Source organism: Temnothorax americanus, unplaced genomic scaffold, assembly GCF_048541705.1.
Source record: "Temnothorax americanus isolate GAGA-0224 unplaced genomic scaffold, ASM4854170v1 Scaffold5, whole genome shotgun sequence".
In the NCBI taxonomy this organism is placed as follows: domain Eukaryota; kingdom Metazoa; phylum Arthropoda; class Insecta; order Hymenoptera; family Formicidae; genus Temnothorax; species Temnothorax americanus.
The window spans coordinates 933,864-956,493 of NW_027509657.1; the positions used below are offsets into that span (position 1 = coordinate 933,864).

General features: G+C 40.0%; 2 protein-coding genes across 2 annotated transcripts in view; one reads left to right on the top strand and one right to left on the bottom strand.

The window, feature by feature from the left end:
- Positions 1 to 271: 271 nt before the first annotated feature.
- LOC143903733 (uncharacterized) overlaps positions 272 to 22,630 on the top strand; it is a 94,384-nt gene continuing 72,025 nt past the window's right edge. The window contains exons 1-2 of the mRNA XM_077417594.1: positions 272 to 285; positions 1,165 to 1,510. Coding sequence (XP_077273720.1) covers positions 272 to 285; positions 1,165 to 1,510 — 360 coding nt within the window. The remainder of the gene's footprint in view (positions 286 to 1,164; positions 1,511 to 22,630) is intronic.
- On the bottom strand, positions 19,356 to 21,303 carry LOC143903872 (uncharacterized). The gene is made up of 2 exons (XM_077417885.1): positions 21,144 to 21,303; positions 19,356 to 20,781 (listed from the first exon to the last, which is right to left on the bottom strand). The coding sequence occupies exons 1-2, from the start codon at positions 21,156 to 21,158 to the stop codon at positions 20,482 to 20,484; spliced, it is 315 nt and encodes a 104-aa protein (XP_077274011.1). The 5' UTR covers positions 21,159 to 21,303; the 3' UTR covers positions 19,356 to 20,481.

Consider the following 22,630-nt stretch of genomic DNA (forward strand, 5'->3'; position numbering starts at 1 on the left):
CGTTACGATAATTCTAACAATTTATTGCAACGATTATTACAATTTCACCGTTGTTATACGCGTATACGTTAGGGCAAGCAATTATCCAGAAAGCGTCTCGCGCAACCAAATCGCGCGAAGGAAAAGGTGAAGCGAAACGCGCGTAACGAAATCCAGGCCTAAGTCGACGCGGAAGTGGAAATCATAGAAAACGGAGTTAACGCGCTCCGAAGGATATCGCGGCGTGTTCCCGAGGTTGCTTTCCTCGTCGAAGGGACAGCTGGTGGTGGAGATGGTAGCGGAGAGGTGGGTGGCGGTGAGGGTGGTGGTGGGGGTAGCTATCGCAGGCAAGAAGAGGGGGACCCGGCCGCGCACGCGTCGACCTCCAACGCTCCGACTACCCCGATTCCGACCGTTCCGTCTTTCGTTCAGTCTTTCGCGGCCCTTCGCGTGCGTCGTGTCGCTTCCCTCCGTTCGTTATCAGTGTCGGTTCTTACGTCAGTTTCCCGGCCGCTCGCCCGCCCGCCTACCCGCGCCTCACCCTTTCGTCCAGCCGCCGATTTTCCGCCCGGCTACCGTGCGCTCTCGTTCTCCATTCCGGCAGAGCGGAGGGAGCGTTTCGTATATGTGTGTATGTGCCACACGCGGAAGTTAGAAAGTGAAGCGAATCGCGTGCTCTCTGGACCACGTGGTGGCACGACCGGCGCGTGTCGCCGAGAATTTCGCGCGCTCTCTCCGGCGCGACGGTTTTACGTTGCGACGCTCCGTTCTGGGTAGCGGATAGCTCTCGGTGCGAGACGATTACGTGTGGTGCGTAATTGCGCAAAAATTTTATACACCAGCGTTGTTACATTGGGTGACCTATAGCACTCGAGTTTTCTGGCGGTATATCCAAAGAGATCTTTGTGTGTCAGTCAACAGCGCGTCGCGTAAAAGAACTATACACGTAGTTCAACAACTTTTTGAGAATATTTAAACAAATCCGAACGTCGCAAACTCGTGTCGAAAATCACACGGTGTGCTAGTTGTCGATCACAAGTGCGTATACTAATGTTAAAGTGATCGGCGCGCAGTGATTGTACCCGGTGAAGATAAGATTCGCGGAACGCCGCGTGAATGATAAAAAGTGAGTGTGTGTGTGTGCGTGTGTGTGCGCGCGCGCGCGCGTGAATTTAAGTAAATAAGAAATAAGTGTGATCACACAAGAGAAAGGAACACGTTTCTTCTTGTGAACGGATCGATTCTCGCAGTTCGTGCTCTCCGTGCTTTTCTCGCACGGATTCTCTTCCTCCTCGTGTCTGCCTCTCTGTGTCCCTCTCTCTGTTTCTCTTCTTCGGCCGCCGCGAGGCCCGACGAGTGCAAGCCCTCTACTACTGCGCCACGGAACGCGCTCGCCGCTCGCCGCTCGCGTCGTACCTGCCTAGCTGCCTCGCTCGCTTCGCTCTCCTCGTTCTACAACCCCTGTCGACTCGTGCCGCCATCCGCTACCACCACCCCCGCGAGAAGCCGTCGCGGGATCGATATTTACGAGGTAAGATGGCTCGTCGCTTCTCTCTACGCGACTTTCGGCCGCGCCGGTATGAGCGGTCATGTTCACAGACTCCGAATCTTCCATCCCTCGAACTGATCTCTAGCGCCGACGTTGTTGTTCTTCTTCGCGCAAAATTGTTCCGATAGAATTAGAGGGTGTAAATATCGTTTCCAATGTTTCCCTTCACGTCTGTGTGTTTTCCTCGATTGATCTTTTGATCCGGAAAGGAATGTAAAATCAAATTTATGAATTTTTTCTCTTCGGGAAATATCGTCCTAGAATTTTATTTGGCAGTGGCGATTGTTTTTTCGCGCGAGATTACGATTATGTAACTGTCGATGAATTATATATAAGTATGCATTTTGCGTAGTTTGGAATCATCCCACGTGAATGTCATCGTTAAATCGAATTACGTTGTTTGCGATGAATTCGTGCGGAAATTGTGACAAATATTTGTGCTTTTACGCATTTTAAACAATATAATGCGAGGCGTTTAAGCTTTTCATTACAATTTTTCCCTTTTTTTATGAATAACGAAATTATTTTATATTCTATTTGTGGGTTTTGCGGATTTTTCTTTTTTTTTAGTAATCGACAAAAAACGCGATTCTTTACAGGTTCGTTTAATTTTATTTTTTGCGTGGAGACCTAAATGTACAGCGAAAACAAGTCCACTACATAAACGACGTTAAGCGTCTCGAAGCTCGCATAACAATCCTCTGTGTATTTTTTCTAATAATAGACATTTGCAATAATCGATCGCATTGCAGTGACCGGAATTCTTTCGGTTTGCTTCAATCACTTTCAGTCTTGAAACAAGTTTTTTTTTAGTATCTATATATGGCACAAAAATGCGTTTTCTATGTCGGTGAATATCGCAAAAGATAAAAATTCTTTAAATTGGTATATAACTTTAAAACGCGTATACCACTTTATAAGAAATTTTATTTATTCGGAAATAATGTACAACTGTACGAAGCAACAACCGAACTATACGTTTCAACGAGTAATATATAAATTTAATTTTAATAATTAACATTTGAAATCAGCGCAAAATAACAAGTGTACGCAATAAATAATTTTGTGCATGCGAGAGCGCGCTTAATTAGCAAATATGCCATGCAAAAATAAAGTTTAATATCATCACTTTTGCCGAGTTCTCGATATATCAGTGTAGGAAATTTCAACATTGTCAATTAAAATATATTTGCCACTGGAAGAGTATTATCATTTTCTCTTTCGTTTGCCTGTGTGCATTACTTTGCAGGATAAAATTTAATCCCGTGCGATGAGTCGGTGCGTCGAGCAATGGCACGCGCAAAAACTTATTTAGTTACAAAGTGAAAATGCGGATGCATAAATAAAGGATGTTACGTAATTCCGTGTTCGCGAGCGAGGCCGGCTCTCGAGAGAGTGTGCTCGCGCGGTAAATATATACCTTACTAATGCAAAAACGTACGGATGCAAACGAGCCCGCGCGTGGTAACCGCGCTCTTTTGGCAGCGGTTTACGCGGAGTTTACGTATTTAATCGTAAAGACGCATAAACAATTCTAGAATCTGACCAACAACCGCCGGACGCCGCCGGACGCGTACAGAGCCATCAATGAATCCTTTTGCGAATTCACGATATATAATGGGAGCGCGAATTGCGAGATGAAATTGCCCGTTTTACCCCGGTGAAAGGGGAAATTCGCGATGAATATTCAAGTACAGATATCTGTACACACTGCACAATATTGATGCGGCATTAGTAATCTCTATATAATAGCGTTGCATTAGCAGTACAGTTTTAATTGAGGAATTAATTGCAACGGGTGAATTTACGCATATACTTCTTTAGAAAACCGAGAAAATGAATGTTAATGTTGGAAAATTAAAATGTATATCAAAATATCAATAGAACAAGTACTTGAAAAAATTAGTTCTAAATTAAGATTTAGAAAAAAGGAACCTAAATCACAATAGAGTATTATTAGTAATCTTTTTGCAGTATTTTTCTATACAGGTTTTACACGAGAATTATTTTTAAATTGAAAATTTTTAAAAATTAAGAGGAAAGTTTTTAAACGATGAATATTATCTTTGATTAGTAAATTTGCTAATTAGGTACCATTTAAATATCGATCCGAGGTGGATGCAAGACGACCAATTATTTGAACGTTTTCATTAGGTTTATGGGGATAACATAACATAACTATAACTTAATGTTACGCGCCACTCCCATTCGGGATCTAATCGACGCGAGTTATCAGCTATTCTCGGGTCAGTAACGAGCAGTCATTTCACAGGCGTAATACAGGTAATTACTCGACCAGCGAGTGCACCAGCTTGGATCGTTAGTCGCATTCCCGACATACCGACGTTACGTGTGTAACATATGCGCGTGACAATATAACGCATAGGTACGTCTCTTGCGAGATACGATACATCAAGATTTAACTCACTGATACTCCGTTTAATCTCGATCTTGTTTAAATCCTTTCTATTATTTTCAAATGTCAAGCCACTTGCGGCGGAAGCTTATTTACTTCCGGTGTGAAACGAGATTTGTATTTATATAATTGTTTCTTGGAACAAGGGTACCTTATACGAGGGAGTAACGGAGCTATGAATATGGCTTTAACCTCGGAACCGTTTTTGCTTTCATACGAAAGTAATGACTGGTTCTTCTCAGTTAGGCCCGCTTTGAGAGAAAATGCCCGGGACTTTCGAGACACCTTCGTGCATGCGCGAAAAAGGCGATCGTTAATGTGTTTACTTTGAAAGCATCAGGTTCAAACGGGCTCTCCCTTTCTTTACTCCACTTGCGTAACATACTATAGGAAGCCTTCTCGGACTCGTTCGCGAGCTAAAGAGTGCGGTGTGGAAACGAAAGCTACTTCTAAAGCAGCAATTCTCAAACATCCCTCGAGAATTTTCGACTGCGGATTATTTTTACCGCAAATCACTGAAGTTTAAATTGCAGAAGACTTAAACCGCCGGCACCGCACCGTTTAAGGAACACTATATATATCGTAAAAGAGATTATAAATTTCGGAAAAGAGAAGAATATATTATACATTGTAATTAAAAAGAAATAACTACAGATTAAAACAAATGTCAGTGAAATTTTTAATGGGAATTTCTCGAGATATTTTGGCCAGTTATATTCATACACATATATGTTTAATCAAAATTGATTGTATAATTTCTCATTTCTCGGTTTATCTTTGGTGCGTTTGAAACGCACTTTATTCCCCAGTTGCATATTGACTTCTCCCCTCGACTATATGTACACTCCAAAAGTTTGTCAACGCCGTGTCAGCCCTTCGCTCCGAAAGGCTGTGACGAACTGTCACGTGATCGAAATGTCAGCGGCGCTCTTGGCGCCATTGGGGATGACCGAGGGTGTCCGGGAATGGCCGGGATTCGCTTGTCCGGAATTTTTTGTTCGAACAGGAAGAACGAGCGCTAAAATCTTGTTGTTAAACTACCGCTCTTGTCATTGGAAATCATGTTTGGATTTACAGTAATTAGATGCCAATTATAATCGCTAATTTGTTGCTTCTGCTTATCAATAGGAAATTAATATTAAAGCAGGGCCTATTTGCTATTATGCTTCACATAAATACATATTTACGTACAGAGGGTTGTAAAAAGAGAAAAATTATCAAAATGTACTACTTTTTAATTGCTTTAAGATACTATAAATGAGTATCGATATATTTGATGATTATGCGAACACACTGACATGATATTGTAACTGAATAAAACAAATTATATATTAAAAACAAAAAATAAGTTCAACGAGCTCTACGTTACTCTCATATCTTTTACCTTACTATATAGGAACCATATACTTTTAGTCACCTGCTTGTATCTATATTATGTTCGCGGTCGCTGCATCCTCCCTGTGTCCGTAGCAATTACGAATGCCTTCACGAAATTTTACGTATACCGCACAATCTTCGCGAGCAAAACCGAGCGCTTTCTTCGTGGCAGCCGAACAATTTCGCAACTGCCTAACCGCCGCGTTCTGCGAGAGTGCTTATTCTCGGCCACCACTCGAGGTGGTATTTCTCGCGCTCGTCCGCCGTTAGATCTGTCCGCAGTTAATAATGGCGCGACTGTTTGATTTAACGGCGTCATTAGGGACCGTGTTTCTCTCTCTCGCTCACGACGCTCACGCCTCTCTCCCTCGCACTTTCTGTGTATCGTCGAGCCACTTTCTTCCAGTGGGCCCTATAAGGACCGCGACGCCATCGTCCACGGCTATTAGCTTTCGTCGCTCTCCTCGAAGTAATTGGCCGTATTAAATTTAATAATCCGTCGGCCGCCTAGGCGAGCCTATATATACGTATATATATAACCGTTTCCTATTTCGCGCTCTGGTAATCGGTTAGGCGGATATTCCGAGTATAAGCGAGAATAATTCACGGCGAGCGTGAAGTCTCTCGGTCTTCTCACATCTCTCGGGTGAAGACGAGACGCGAGAAATCAGGGAAGATTAGGGAGCAAATTTTGGAGAAGTTCAAGAGGTAATATGCGAATTCGTTTTAGAGATCTCTGTATGCTCTGCGTATCCTGATGGTTTAAATGATGTAAATGGATGGCATATTCGCCATATGTGAATTTTTAACGCCGAAATGTAAGTTTAATTAAACATATGCGAGGTATTTTAGATTTTGTTGGAAAAAGTAGGATGAAAATGATATGTAAAAATATGATATTATTTTGTAAAGAGAAATGCATTTGCTTGAGAATAATCCTTATACAAAATTTCAGGATTACTTTTCCAAAAATAAAGTATATATCCTGTTTTGCACTATATATTATAGAGCGACATTTGTCATGTGAATAATTTTTAGAATTATAATTTTTAAAAATCTATTTTTGACGGAAATAATGTCTGTCAAATATGTATGAAATTTTGGAGTAAAAAAAGATGTTAATATTAACAGAAGTGATACTCCATAAAAACTGTTTGCGATGTTTGCGAATAATATATAGGATTCATACAGGATTCCAGGTTTATACCTAAAAAAAAAAAAAAAAAAAAAATGTGCGTGCTTGCGTCGCACGACATGAATAAACATCACAATGCATCAAATATTTGCAAGTTTGTAAATTTTTGAAAATAAACCTGCAAATACGCCATACGCGAGACATACACAATTCCAATTGTAATGTCAATGTCGCGTGCGATATATATAGGACATCGACGAGACTACTAACCGCGGCGTGTTTGTGTGTGCAAAAAGATGGTCGGCTGTTTCGGGGATCTGGGATCGAATCATACCGGAAATCCGTTGATACTGAGCCGCGCTTTTAACAACGGGGATATTCGCGATTCATATCGGGGCCATCGGGGGCGTAATCGGTCGCCGTATCTGACGTTGATTAATGCAACGGCGCGCTCATACGGAATTGTTAAATCGCGCACATCGCGTCTCGCGTTTTGCTCCCGCAATAGCTCGCGCCTAATTGCGCGTGATTTCGCCGCGCCGCGCCGCAAACGCGGACACGCGCGGTTACAGCCGGTCACGTAACACGCTCGAGAATTATGCGCGTACATACGTCCGCGGACGTAACAGTCAACACGTTTGCCTTCGTCCCACCGAGTATTACTCTGCGTCACTTTAAGTTTCACGGGAGATCCTAAGGCTCAGTTGCATCCCGACGTTGATTAACGTCGATCAGTTAATATTTAATGATTAACCCTTCGCTCGTTACCAAAATTAATAAGATCTAGTCGAAAATCTTTTTTTTAGTGGACATAGAGAAAGTATATCCGAAATAATGGAAGCTGTAAGGGATTTACCACAAAATATATATCATGAAAAAATTCTAAGCGATCTTTTTAGAGAAGTAACGAAATATATATTGAAATATTTTTAATGATGTCTTTCACACAAATTGTGATTTAGTTATGATTTTACTTATCTTTTAAGTTTGCTGTTATTGATGGGCTGTTAATTATCTTCGGCTGATAGTAATGAGTTTTATAAAATAAATTAATAATTTAAAAAGTTAGAAAGGAGCAGATATTGCCATATAAATAATGTTTATTCATTAATTGTCAAGTGTGACGAAAATAGTCAGTATAAGACGCAGTCACATCGATGCACACACCGTAACTACACCGATGAGGTAGATTTATATTAGCGGCTGGGAATTCCTCCCGGTTGAAATTATGAGCGCACTCGTCGAGACGTATCGATCGGCCGTTAATTTAGTTTCGAGAGCCGCGAGATGAAAATTTTAGCTCGAGCTGAGCTGGTGTAACCGATTAAAACGCCGATTCTCCGTCGCGTCTTTCGTGGAGGGGATTCGTCCTCGCGGATTCGATCTCGCGACGGTTAATTAATTTCTTCGTCTGGAGATAACGTCTCGCGTATCAGACCGTTGTAAGAAATCACGGCCCGTTTGCTTAATTAAACGACGATCGTCGAGGGTAAAAATAAGATAGTTTTGGCTACCGTGAACACTTTATCTCTCGCCTTGTTTTCCAATTAATGCAGACGTTGTTGTCGGTTTTCTGTAACGTGCAACTTTCATTTTGATGAGTCCAATAGGTCCTTCTATCTTACGTGTATTTATGTATAATTATATTACAAAATGTTATCTTTTTTGACGAAGTTGCATTTGATTTTCTCCCAACAGGAATATAAATATAAGTTTTCTTTTTAGATTAAAAAAAATTTGATGGCAATCTTGAAATTATTTAAAACACATCATTAAAATTGATTTGCTGACGCATTATTCCATATCAATTTCTTCAAATTCCTACTTCTATCCCATTAAAGAGGTTATTACGTAATGCTGTAATGTAACATGATATCTGACGCATGCGTATCACGAATTTCCGACGTAAATCTCTGGCAAACGCCAGGAGTAATCTATATTAATCTTAGGTTACGCTTTGCAAAGATCTGCTGTTTACTGTATTACCGCAACGTAACTTAAGACGGAATTACGATGAACTTAACGTAACGGAACGCGACGGGACGCGAAGTAACGTGAAACCTAAACACATTGTTTTTTGATATTTCACGTCACGTTACGTAAAGTCGATCGTAATCAGCCGCATATAAAAACAATGTGTTTAGGTTTTACGTTACTTCGCGTCCCGTCGCGTTCCGTTAATACGTTAAGTTCGTCGTAATTCCGCCTTTAGAATGGCAACTAAATCGTACATCAGTCGCGTGACGTAAAATGACGACAAATCCGGAATAATCCTAATTGGCACGGCACGTGTGACGAGAAAATTATGCGCGTATGGGAAAGGTTGTTTCGGCCGTCCCTTTGCGCCCAAGGGATGAGTTAATCATATATCGGCGTGACACTACCCTTGCACGCGACATTAGTTTCGCGATGGAAGCGGATTACGTGAGAGTTCTCTCTTTCTTTCTTCCTCTCGATGGCGGCCAACGTCCGAGCTGCATATCTTCTCGGGCAGACGAAGGGCGAGGCTGGCGTTTAATTTGGATTAATTTTCGAGATCACGCGGACACGCTTTATAAAGAGAACGTTTTTTCAGGGTGACAGAGGTTAACGAGGTAATTTAATTAGACTTATCGGCAGCGGCTTTTCTTAGAAAAAAAACATGAAGAGGACTCCGCGACGGGGTTAAATCGTCATCGACGACAAATTTTATCGATTGTTTACCTCGGCTACATTTTATCTTTAAACCGTCGTCGGACCATCGGCGCTCGCTTTTGTAGTGTGAGACACCATAACCAAGTGGCGGCTCGCATGTTCTAAAAGGATGAGATCATTGCAGAGGCGAGTGTCTCGCGATCTAACTCTTTATTTTATTTATATTCGCCGATAAAATTCCAGCAGCCCGAACGGCGCCCGCTAGCCTTTGTAATACCCCGCCGCGCCATAACCGACGCGCGCTCTTCCAGGCACCCGTTTGCCCTAGAACGCAGACATCTCCCCCCTTCCCCCGCGGACCCTTGCCCTAGAACACGAATCTCCCCCCTTCTTCCGCGAACCCTTGGCCGGAAACGCGGACACCTTCTCCTCTTCCGCGGACCCCATCGGTCGGACAGCAGCGACACCCCTTTGTCACCAATATGTTTATAAACACTTAATAATAACATGTCCCGACGCCCTCGAGTTCCCTGTAGCAACTACCGGCATCGATAAATCGGAGGTAAATGTCTTAAATTTGCAGATGCTAGAAGATGCTCGAGTTCTTCTATTTCTATATATGAAAAAAGTGACAAGTAATTAATGTTTTGAAGAGAAGTTTAGAGTTACATTTACGTAAATGTAACAATGACTATAAAGTATTTCAAATACGAAATAACTATACATTTTATTATTTCTTTTCTTTTTATTTTATATAAAAAGTCGATGAATACTGAACTATACTCTCTAAATCTGAATCAGTGATTCAGATGTCTTGAAAGAAACATCATATTCTTTATAGTTTTAAAAAATATTTAAACTTTCATTTTTTGGTAGCAATAATGATTTTTCATTTTTCTTCTGATGATATTTCTTTTTTGTCGAATGGAAAGATTCGACATAAACCGAAATAAATCCTATATACATATGTATATATCTCTTTATGTTTTCATAAAAGCAAATATATCTTCTAAAAAATTAGATAGCAGGAGTCCTGAGTAATTTAGATGGTTAGGGTCTCCGAAGTCATAAAGGCACGGCTGAACTGCATGGCAGCCTGGTTCTCGACGTGGGATCACGTGCAACGGGGACATAAACGACTCGGGGGTCGGTCTCGCACCGCGTTGTCCCATATTATTACATTAATTTTCCTCATTCTCCGCAAACACTCGGCAGATCGGTATTAAGATATCCCCGTAGCCGAGCATATCCGCGTTCGGGAACGTGTGTTCCGCGTTGGCCTGTGTTGTATGGCCATTAGTACCGATCTAGCTAGATACGCGCCCGAACTTTTACGGCCTTACGCTGCACGACTAGATAGTAATAACGATGAACGTATATTTCCGTATTTTTGTCTGTCGTTTCCGATTTGTTCGGTGTGGATTGAATTGCTTTGGTGCGGAGTGTGCTATGAATACGTATATATGTACGTGGAAAACGTAAATTTTCATATTCATGACATTTCCGCCGCGGGCGTGTTCGCGAAATTTTATTTTGCGTCCATAGTTTCGGAGAAAGGTCCATTTTCGCATCAAATCATATTTCGCAGTACGCACCCGCGTTTTCTACACGTTGTCCGACGATTATAGTTAGGGATGTTTAAGCTGTTTTCGAAAGATCCGATGATCAAGGGGGTCTCCTGATAAAAGATCTGAGTAACTTTTAATCGTGAAATATTTTCGTAATATTATACAATTTTACTTCTATCACGCGACATATATATATGCGCACACTTTAATCGCGTAAGAATTCGAGATAAAAGTCGAATCTCTTATGTGGACGAAACGTTCGTCGTTGCGTCGCTCGATACGGTCAAAGTTATGTGTACCGGGTGGTCCCGTTTAATTGACTCCGAACTTCACGTCACGCGCCTGAAAACGCGATATTTGTGGAATTCGGGCAATCTCTGGCGTGGGCCTTTATCGATCTGCCCTTGCAGACTCGTAACGCGCCGATTTGCGCGCCCGGGAAAAAGTGAGAAACGCTCTCTCTCTCTCTGCCTTACCGTGTCCCTGCCTCCCGAAAGCCAAAGGGAAAAGGGCCGTCCCCGCGAAATTCGCAGGAGGGTCGTTTGATTTATAGCGGAAGTTTCTCGTCGCCGTTCTCTCCTCCGCTGAGTTTCGTGAAGCTGCTGCTCGCCCTTATTTTCTCGATCCCTTCTCTCGGTCGCACATTCTCGCGTTCCTTTTTCTTCTTCGTGCACAGGCGAAAGCTTTTCCTTCTCTCTCTCTCTCTCTCTCTCTCTCTCTCTCTCTCTCTCTTTCTCTCTCTCTTCTTTTTTCACCCTTAACCCTTCGTTCGATCGCGCGCTTCTTCGGGGTGAGAAATTGCAGGCGGTCCCGCGTTTTGACACCGGCGGTCGACCGGCCTGATCGATTTCCTCCGACCGCGCCTTTCGACTCCGAAAATTGCCCTCCTTACGATCGAACACGCTAATAACGGCGATGTGTCCGCCCGCCGATGAAACACGAAGCGTCATGGTGTTAATCACAGACGTCGCGGCCGTACCGACACCCGTTACACCCTTCTGGAAAAATTATACGGGGATGATTGAAGAGGGAAAATTAAATGTGATTTAAATTAATCTAAATTGTGATGCAGTATATTTTGCAGGCTATTTTCACGTTTGTCTGTTATTCTTTTTAAAATTATTTAATTATAGGAAAAGTGCTTCAATTTTCGCGAGATGAATATCATGGAGTATAGGTATCGAAATACTGATAATTGTTAAATAAATTTGCGAAAGAGAGAGATTTTTTATCTGATATTTATATAACACTGCCTCTTCTCTATTACTGGATATTACTATACATATATTCTTGAATTTCACTGAATAATATTTATATTAAACTAAGAATGAAATTTAAAATTGACAGAGATTTTGTGGCCATCGAATGGAGATACTAAAATTTAATATTTCTTAAATAAGACAATATACTCTCTTCGGTTGGACGTAAATAATTATCTTCAAGCAAACTACATTTTAGTAATCTCTATAAAATAATTTACAAACTGTAATAATGGTAATTGAAGAATATTTACCGGTTGACATGAAATTATTGATGTTTCGAGTAATTAAGAAGATTATTTTATTTTGTTTCAGGTATGTATCTCACCACATTCTACAAATATCCGCGATTCAACTAATTGTACTTATTGGATTAAGAGGTAATTAATTTTTACATTTTATATCATAAGGACATCTTTGCATCAAATCTTTTTTTAAATATATTTCTGTGACAAGGATATCGGAATCAGAACTTTTCTTTATCTTTTACAAAAGTAACGATATGCTTTTTAATTAGTCATGGTGATCGATTAAAATCCAAGAGTTCGAATTACCACGTTAAAAAAAGGAGTCCAGCAAACAGTATCAATTTTAATGACAATTTCTTTGACGAGTTTGATCTTTCTTCGATAGAAATATGGAACGATTAATAATTCTCGTGTGCTACGGTAGTTGAGAAAGAAGACGATTCTTCGTGAATTGATTCAAATAAATAACAGAATTTATATCCTGGATTGAAATAATATAACTTTGAAATATTTTAAATGCGCGATATAATTTTTCTGTACATTTGATTCCTTTAATTAACGTATCGGCTTTTACGGTGCGAACCGAGCAAGCCGTGTCCTCTATTTTCGCCTCTTCCGTTCGAGTTCGCGCCTCCCGCAGAAATTGGTTCACGTCGATCCGGAATAGGTCGTGCTGGGCGCCTCTGCGCATCATGTGCTTCCTTATTGATTCGATCGGCGTTGCGTCCCTGTACGAAAATAAATTCGTGCTAAATCGTCGTTGTCGGTATCGAGCTGCGCCATCGCTTATTTTCATCGCAAAATCGATCGGTCGGTTGCTATTATCATGCGAACTTTTTTCCACGAGAATTGTTAGAGCACGTGTCGTGTGCCGAGAGACCGGGATGGAACCCGTCGCCTCGACAAGAGAGACGTTCCATTACGGCTAAATCGCAACGACGACTTCGACAGCTGTCACTTTATCGTTACACGTGCGATGTCCTATTTCGGATGTCGACCCGTAACTGACTACGAAAAATTTCCACGTATTTTCGCACTGCGTAGAGGCCTCCCCTCGTGAAAAGAGAAACTTCAGTGAGACGTGTGACTTTGAGGGTGCTCGGTGAATTTGTATGATTTTACGCGTGATCGAAGAGTTCTTTCGAGGTGTCTCTTGGAAAAAAAGAAAAGAAAAGAAAAGAAAAAGAAACCCTGGGAAGGATCGCGTGATATTGGTAGGAAGTATTTGAAACAAGTATTAAATAGAAGTAATATTTCTTATAAAAGTATCGAACAGCATAAATGAAACTTTACAATGTATATAAATCGTACTTCAATTTTTTCTGTATATTTATTTCTATATATCTTATAATAATATGTTTTTCTTCTTCTTTTCGTTATACGATACGCTGTTTAGGCATTTTCAATTTTCGCACTGAATGCTTCCGAGCATCGGGTATAATTCGTGAACGCGCGTGGCTGCTTTTTATTTCGAATAAAAGAAATGAATTGTCTTCTATTACACGCGGGAATTAAGCAGACTCCCCGACCGAATTCGGATGAGATCGCCGTTCGCCTCCCCTTTTGCTATCGGACGCCGGTTGTATTTTCGCCGACTCGCTCACCCTTTCCTGTCCCTTCGGCAATATGCAGCGTGCTAGTTGCGGTCGTAATTCTTCTCCATGGCCGAGAAATAATTGCAGCCGCGTTTTATTGTATCCGCAAGCTTTATTTCCGTAACGCGTGTTACTCTCTTTTACGACTGTTTGTATATCCGTGTCGATAGCCTTTCCTCATGTATCGAGTGCTCTGCAATGGCTAAGTTGGCCTAAAATTGAGGCGATAGTTTAGGAGAAAATATCTCGCTTTGAAAAGATGTTTCTATCTTTTTTACTTGCAAATACTTTTAAATATATATTTTTAAAATATTCCAAAAATATGTATACACTGAGAGTCTTGAATCTCATCTTTAGAATATTTATCTTAGGAATATATTTAAAGACAAATACAATTCTTATCATTGATGTAGTTAGTGCGTGTGTATATAAGATGGTTGATCACTATTTCTTATTATCTCGAATTCTTTTCTTTAAACCAAGTTTTGTGATGTGAAACTACAGGGGCAGCTTGCTTCGAAAACCATTAATTGCCACATAGTAAATGAAACTGTTCTAAATATCGACAGCGAGGAGAGCACTCCACTTTTATTGGGGTTTAATTAACGCCGGAGGGGTTTGCGGGAGGGTTGAAAACGTGGGCGAGTTTATTTCCGCGAATCTAAATTTCGGGACGAGTACTATATCGACCCTTCTCCGCAGAGCGTCTCGGGATTCACGTGAGCCCGGACGCCATTGCCCCTCGTTATTTTTATACTTATGCAGATCTCGAGATTTGTCGGAGGCCACGATTTGCAATGCAAAGCCTCCGGCGTAGTCCCCGAGAGATATTGTACGCCCGCGAACTCGTATTTAATTAAGGAAAGCCCGACGAATTTATTAGTATCTCGTAAGGACGATTTCGAATTTAGAGACTTGCTGCAATGAGATATTTAACACATAGTTATTATTTCATTATTAGATACTAATTCTTTAGGTACTAATTCTATTAGGTATTATACTATCTTTGCTATTGATTATTCCCGTAGAAAATTAATTATTCAAATGCACTGTTTCTTTTTGCAAGGAGCGATCGTTACAAATGTGCGCATCTATGTGAGAATCAGCTTTGAAAATTATTAATGTTTGGCTAATTAAGTAAAGACATATGTTATATTAATTTGATTAGATAGTGCGTACTAATTCATAAAAAAGACGAAAATGTAACTAGCTTGAGTTTAAGCCAGTCAAAGAATTAATATTAAAAAACTATATATGTGACAACTTTTCTAAAAGTGGCAGTCGTTTTAGTTTGACCCCTTTTTCTAAAAGTGTTTGAACTTCGTAAAAAAAGAACTAATATAGCAATTTAAGGCACTCTGTGTAATGGAATTAATTGTGCATAATTCGAATCGAAAACTATGCTTATAAGAGGTAATATGTTTTGAAATTCCGAAATATACCAAGGTATATACAGAATGAACATCAAGAGTGCACGCTCATGTCATTCAATGTTACGTTTAATTAATGGCTTAAATTAAGGGGTCGAGGGTGACAATAGCGTTCCGCGTGTACTTTTCTGGAAAATTAATTCGGTAAATATGCCCGGGGTCGCTACTACATCGCCTGTGTAGCTATCGCGAGAGTGATCACCTCGTAATATTGCATCTACATACTTGGTGTTCTGTACATTACGTTTCCTTTTAACTAGAGATTATTTCTTTGAAATTTTGAATAACTTTTGTCTATACAAAAACTTCATATTTTATTTCTTCCATTTTAGATTAGAGCCCTACGAATTTTGTTATTATTGTCCATTAGAATTAAAAATTGTTTATTATTTACTTGCATCGTTAAATTTTATATGATTCGTTTATACTTCATTTTAAAAATGAGATGTGTAACTCGAGAGTTATTTTGATATTCCGACAAAAAACAAGCGATCTTTTCCGGGACAAAGTACGCAATATCAGGGACACCGTATGTGCATGAGTTGCCACTGCGGTGATTATACGGATTGCATATTGCGCATGTCGCTTACATTTCCGGGCTATGCGTCGCGACTTTCGCAGAGATACCGAAAACTTGCGTCGCACTTAATCGTTTCTGCATTTATGTATATTTTATACGAAAATGTGATAAAGGATATGAGACGAAGAGGAGCTTTCCATGATTTTTCACGAAGTACGGCAAATAAATAACGAGATTAACGCATTTCGAAAGAAAATTTAGTAGTATGGTACAGAGAAGATTTATGCACCCCATTTCGCGGAAAATATAACGGCCGTATATTCAAAACGTTTCGATATGTCAAGAGATTCTTTCGGGTCTCCATAATTCAAACAAAAATTCGAAAACGTATATACGTATCTCGCGTCCGTCAAAGAATTAAAGAAAAGATATCGCAAAATTGCATTTACTTCATGAATCTGATTTTTATCCTTTTCAGTTTTAGAATTAGATTTTCGAATACTATTATACAATATAGTTTATAGTCGCACTTAGTGGTTTGGCAGCGCCGGAACAAAGAATTAAAATCGATTACTTTGTGAGACAAAGTTACTACAAAGTTCGAAACGCCGCGCCGTTACGCCGGTTATCGCGATTGGAAATTTCCGAGCAATTTTCGCTCGGGCTCGATGTTGCGGCAATTAATACCGCTACCAGACTGGAAACTACGGCTATATACGCGAAACAACGCGAGACGTGCGCCCGACGATTTGGAAGAGGGCCCATTAGTATGCGCCGGCCGTTTCGGTTCGGTAACCGCGCCGGTACGGGGCTTCAAATCCCGGGATTACGCGCGTGCGTTCGCTGCCTCTATACCGGTTATATACGAGACGTTCGATAAAATAGGCGTTCGATACACGTGGCGGTATTCCCTGGCGAATCCTGAAATAATATTCGTTGAACGAAAATATCGCGGGACGGACAGCGCCTTAGTGGTCCGTCTTGATGATCGATTGAAGGAAGCGGTCTTGCAACCGTTTCAGAAATGTAAATGAATAATAAAATTTTTCCTCCTCGATTAATCTCAGGTGAGTTTTAAGTTTACTATAGAATCTGGAGAAGATGGTTTCTAAGATATTTAATGTCGATGCATATAACTGTAATTTGATAAAATTTTCATCAAGGCTTTAAAAAGAAACTGTTTTACTTTTTATGAATATTAAATATTTTTGTTCGAGAAATATATTTGTTAGTGAACGCTTAGCGAACTAAAACCTATAACCGGAAATAGAGGGGTCAACAGGGCAATCGTCGCGAAACTCATTCGTGTGAAACACACGCGAACTTTTGGGCAGTTTCATTGACACATATGCGACACGACGTTGCATGTGAAATTCGCATTTCACTTCGAATGCGGCGAACGTATTTGCGAATGTAGTTACTGGGATTATAACGAGATCCGTCGATAAAATTATTTCGGCGGTTATTTGATTTATTGATTAGACATTTCCGCGAGGCGCGAATGCAATTGATTATTGATTAATTTATGATATAATGAATTAAATTGGTTTCCTAAATGTGCTATCGTAAAGTTGGAGGACTATGCAAATAAACGTTAATGCTACTTATAAACTTTTGCAGAATGTCTTGCAGAATTTCATTCAAATTTTAATTAAATAATATATCTTTTATTCTAGCTTTATCTGATTTTTATTCTTTTTTTCTATATTTATAGAATTTATTTATAGTATGCATATTTTTTTCTAAAGTAGAGCTTTTTTTATTGTTATGCGTTTTGCATGATGCATTTGTTATTTAAAGAGATTGGTTTTAAAATATATGAAAAGTTGGAAGGTTCAACTTCTGAAAGTGTATCTTGTGTTTATTTCTTTCTTAAGATAAGATTAGCATGAAATCTCAGAATCCTTCATTCCTCGCGGCGCGAAATAATCTCGGTATAATTTAGCGCACCGGCACGACGACGGATGTGTCGCGCGACTCAACTTAATTACCACGGTTAATGGTGGCAATTAAACGAAGCAATTAAAAGTTTTTTCATACCCGAGTTATCGAAGCTGCGGCTCTGTGAACTCTTTCCCCCCTCTTCCTGATTAGGCTACGTATAGTGCACTTCTGACCGCGATATATTTTATTCGATGTGCAACGCGTGCCAATTTTATTATCGCTTCACCTCCGCTAAAATGGTTTAGATTTTCCGATCGTTATGGATTATCCGTTATCGTTGATTCGTTGTGAGCCAACGGAGATACCTCCATCGTTAAGTTGAATATAGGCTACGGCTTATGTGGGGGCGTCAGCTTTTTAGGCTATTAAATTTTAAGATCTCCGTTATTTGGCTTGTTAAAAGAAGTAATTTCTTCAAAATATTTTATAATATCGTTTACTTTACTAAAAGAATACATTTTTATGATTGTTTATTATATATCAATTTACATATCAGTTAATTTGAGAAACGTCAATCCATTTTTTTATTATTCAAAACGATTTTAATATTCGTTAAAGTACATACCTATACCTAAAAATGATAAAATGTAATACAAGAATGCAAGAAATTAATAATTGGTAAAGTAGGATAAAAAATTTGTAGAATTGCGAAATTGTTGAATATGTAGAAAATTAACCTTCAGTTACCTCACCTGGGTCTGAGAGACCCTGCACATTGTTAAAACGTGCAGGGTCTTTAAAACGTTCATAAAACCCTTGTATCTTTTTTTAGTCAGTACTACGTCAACTTAAAAAAAAGCAATCTTTTTTGCTTTTTCAGAAAAACACGTTTTCTTTTTTTTGTTAAATAACATTTACATTTTTTAACTTGGAATAATCTAACTTGCACAGTCTTGTAGATCTTTAAAAGACGCATTGATTAAAAAAAAAAGACTTCAAATTGATGCATTTGTCTTAAAGATACAAGCTAGAGAAAACGGCAGGGGTCTCAGACTCTGGTGAGGTAATATCGGGGTTGTAAAAACGTAAGGTAACTGAGGGTTAACGAATAATCAAACAAAATAAAGAAAACTTATGACGGAATATTTTTTATTATACTTAATGAAGACTTAATGAAGATGAGAGATAAGTTAGATAAGAGTGAGATAAGAAGATTGAGATACTTTTATCTTTGCAAAGTATTAAACTCTATTTTCAAGCTCTCTCGCAGGAATTTTTCGCGCAGTCTTCCGCGACACATTGCGCTACCATTTTCCCTGAAAGATTTCTAAACTCTTGCTAAAGGTATGGGTTTAAAAATGCATTTGTCGTCGTCATCGGCGAGAATACAGTTCTATCTGCCTAGGAGAGTAACACCCCGCGATATATAGGTCAAGCGAGACATTTTTCCGACGTTCATACCGACCTTCCACACCTTGAAATTCCACAGCTTGGCTAACTTTAATAAGTACTTAACATTAAATATTCCGCTTGTATAAGTATGCCCCGATTAAAATTCTGTTTGTATAAACCAGCTGGGAATTAACTTTTCTTAAGGAGAATAATATTAAAGGTATATCAAGACCTTTATTTTAAATATTAATCATATCTCTTACTCTAAATTTTTGTGACGGAGGAAAAGTCAGGCTTGTATTTGTTAAAAATACGCCGTTTTACCAGATAAATTTTACGAAGTAATAGGAAAGAGAAAAACATTGTGAGTATTGTTGTATTATGCGTTATATTTTTGTTTTCTATACAGTGACTTACATGATTTATGAATACACAACAGATATCTTATAGAAGATACACAAGCGCGAAGAAGAATTAGCAGCGTTCCGTCAATTTTTTTTGTTAATATTTTATGCGATAAGAGATATATTATACAGAGTCACGCTGCTGACAATGAGATTCTTTTGGTGAAAACTCAGATTTATACAGACATTTAGGCGAAATAGCAGAATACACGGTTTGTGATATTATAATTGCGGTATTTTCACTGAATTATATGGTAAATGCATCGTATGCCCAAAGAGACATTCTTGACAACGCTTTATCAATGATCTTTTTTTACATTTTATAAAATGAAGTGCAATATAGTATATATCATATCTCGCGTTGTGCGAATGGTTCTCTTTGTACAAATCCAGATGGTGGACGGTCCGTTTCATTCATGTTCATGTAAATACGTAGATTATTTGATAAGAGGTACTATATAGAGATACGTGTGCATATATATGTGATGGTGTAATAAGTGTCCCACAAATAGATCATATAAATGTATGAGTATTTTTCTTAGAGAGTAAATAACATAGTCCACACAGATACAACTGTAAGAGAGGTATTACCGGCAACGAAAGTGAAGGTACCTCACTCGAATAAGGCCTGATTCTTAATATGGTTCGCTTCCTGTTTGTTCGCGTTCCTCTTAGAATCTTTGTCATGCATACGAATGACTATTTGCGTCATGCCCATATTTTTTCCGCGTGCCTGTGTATGACTCTTGAACAAGTTGCAAAGAATAATTTACGAAGAACCGGCGCAACTCGAGTAAAGTACTTTCGTAAAACGAAATCTCTTTCCACGAAAATCGAATCAAGCAAATATAGATAACCCGTTTCACTTGTGAACGAACCGAACACTTTTCTTGACGGAAACAGATTTTATTTGACGTATCGGATATTCCGATTGCAATGAGATACTTCTGTCGATGAAACTATCTTACGTGATCGCGTTGCAAGTTTGTTCTCCTCGTGCGGCCGGTCGAGTCGCCGGTTGTCGTCGTTGAAATTAGAGAGGCTGGTCGGTAGTTTGGCGTGTTCCCTCGGGCTCGTGTGCGGTCGCGTATCTAGGCCAAGTAATAGGGCGCGCTGTACGCACTGTAGGCAGCGGCGTAATAGGGGTAGCCCGAATAGGCCGTGTACGCATAGGGGTAGCTGTATGCGGAGTACGACAGGGCCGGCGCGGTGTATGCGCTGTAAGCGAGCGGCGATGTGTAAGCCGCGCTCAGCAGCAGCCCTCGCTTGTTCCTACCCGCTTCCGGCGAGGTGGACTCGGCCCGCGCCGCCGCGGCCGGTTCGATGGATTCCACTCCGGTGGGTTTCGCCTCCGTGAGGGCGACGGCCACCAGGGCGAACAGAGCGATAGCCTGTGGACGTCAAAGAGAAGTATAAAGGCGTGTCACTGCGTTAAAAAGCGTCCGATATGCGCTCTGAAAGACTCAGGACTATTAAACTTTCAGTTTTTTAAATCGATGCTTTCAGGCCAGCGTAAAATAAAGAAAATGCCTTTTGTTTTTATTATCGATGGTGAGAATGTGATTACGAGGGCTTTTTAATCTTGACTCGATATTTCTTTCCATGTTAGAATTGAACAAGTATCGCGAAATGTGTTACTGTCCGAAAGTCAGCCAAAAATTTGTTGACTATCTAATTGATGTTCTTATATTACACAGCTGTTATATTAGCTCAGACTCGATATTACGAAGAGAAATGCAATTATTTTACTCACAGCGAAGTACTTCATGTCTGCTGGCTGTTGAGAGAGGATCGGGAAAGCCTCGGAGAGCTCGAAGATCGAAGATCGATTGATGCTCGTGCTCTCGGGGTGGCGTACTTTTATACGCGCTCAGGCGTACGTGCACCGACTCGCGATTACCGTTTTCGACTGGCGTAATCGCGCATAGCAATTATTGTTCTGGTGACATTGTACGTCAGACGGAGGGAGACGGAGAGCACCATCGCGAATGTAGATGCGAGTGTCGAAGTTGAGCAACCCGTCCTTGGCCGCCGTCCAAACGAAGACGTAAGAATTTTTCGACGCTCCGCCGCCGATCGTCGCATTTAGGAATTCCTGCGATCTTACTTCTGTATACTGTCTCGAGCTAGAATAACAGTGAGTTGTTGACGTTTCGGTAGAAACAAAATATAAATAATGCATCCCGGAGACAAATGAGATTCTCAAAAACTGAACTGACCAGTTTCATGAAATAAAAAGATAGAGAGATCATTGATAAAGTTATAAGTTTGTCATGTCAAGTTTACCTTGTGAATACAAAAATCAAGAAATTTACAAAAAACAGAATTAATCTTTGGCTTCTGTGATGCTCAAATGCGATTCGCCCAAACTTTGGAAATATTCTCTTGTGTCCGTCTTTAATTGAAGATATTTTCGATTCTAAATAAAATATGCTCAATCAAATAGTCATTAATATTGAAGTAAGGAAATGCCAAGTTTTCATTTGATAAAACGGTTGCAAATTTTCGCGGACAATAGTGTCAGTATAAGACTGTCGATATACTGCTAATTTATATTCCGTGCAATCGCGGCCGTCACTACAATTTTCACGATACGGCTACGATTTAGCTATTCTAGCCTTGTACCCGATTGGACCCCGTTCGCGGCCGCGGATCCCAAATGGTCCCCGCGCCATTGAGCAGGGCCGAGTGGTGTACGTCTCTCCCGCAGGGTCGCTAATGGTGCCTGAAAATTGCAAGTCCAATAGAATCCAATTTGCCAGTCAGGATTTCTCGACTCGGGTCGTGCGAGCTAATCGCGTTAACCCGAACGATATCGTTTATCGGAAGCGGAATTCTGTTATACAATGTTCCGCAACTCGCGAAGACGATAACTCGATATGACATAGATTCGTTCGAAATGGATTAATCTTAAACGGGTCTTTTTCAGCAAAGATTTAACGCACAGTTTAATTTACCAATTCGAAAATAAATCGCGCTTATCCGTTGATGTTTACGCAAACTTTGTTGTGAGATTTCAAATTCAATTTCCAGGATATTGAGTCAAAAATGTGTGAAAAGAAAATAGCATTTGGTAGTCATTTATTAAGTATTCCAGAAGAGGTTATTTCCGACTTCCTCAAAGAATTTGTCATTAAAATATATCTCGGTTGGTGCGCGGTCACGTAAGAATTACGTGGAATTCTTGGCATGATTTACCGTCCGAAATTGTTTCGTACGACGACAATGCGCGAGAGACGA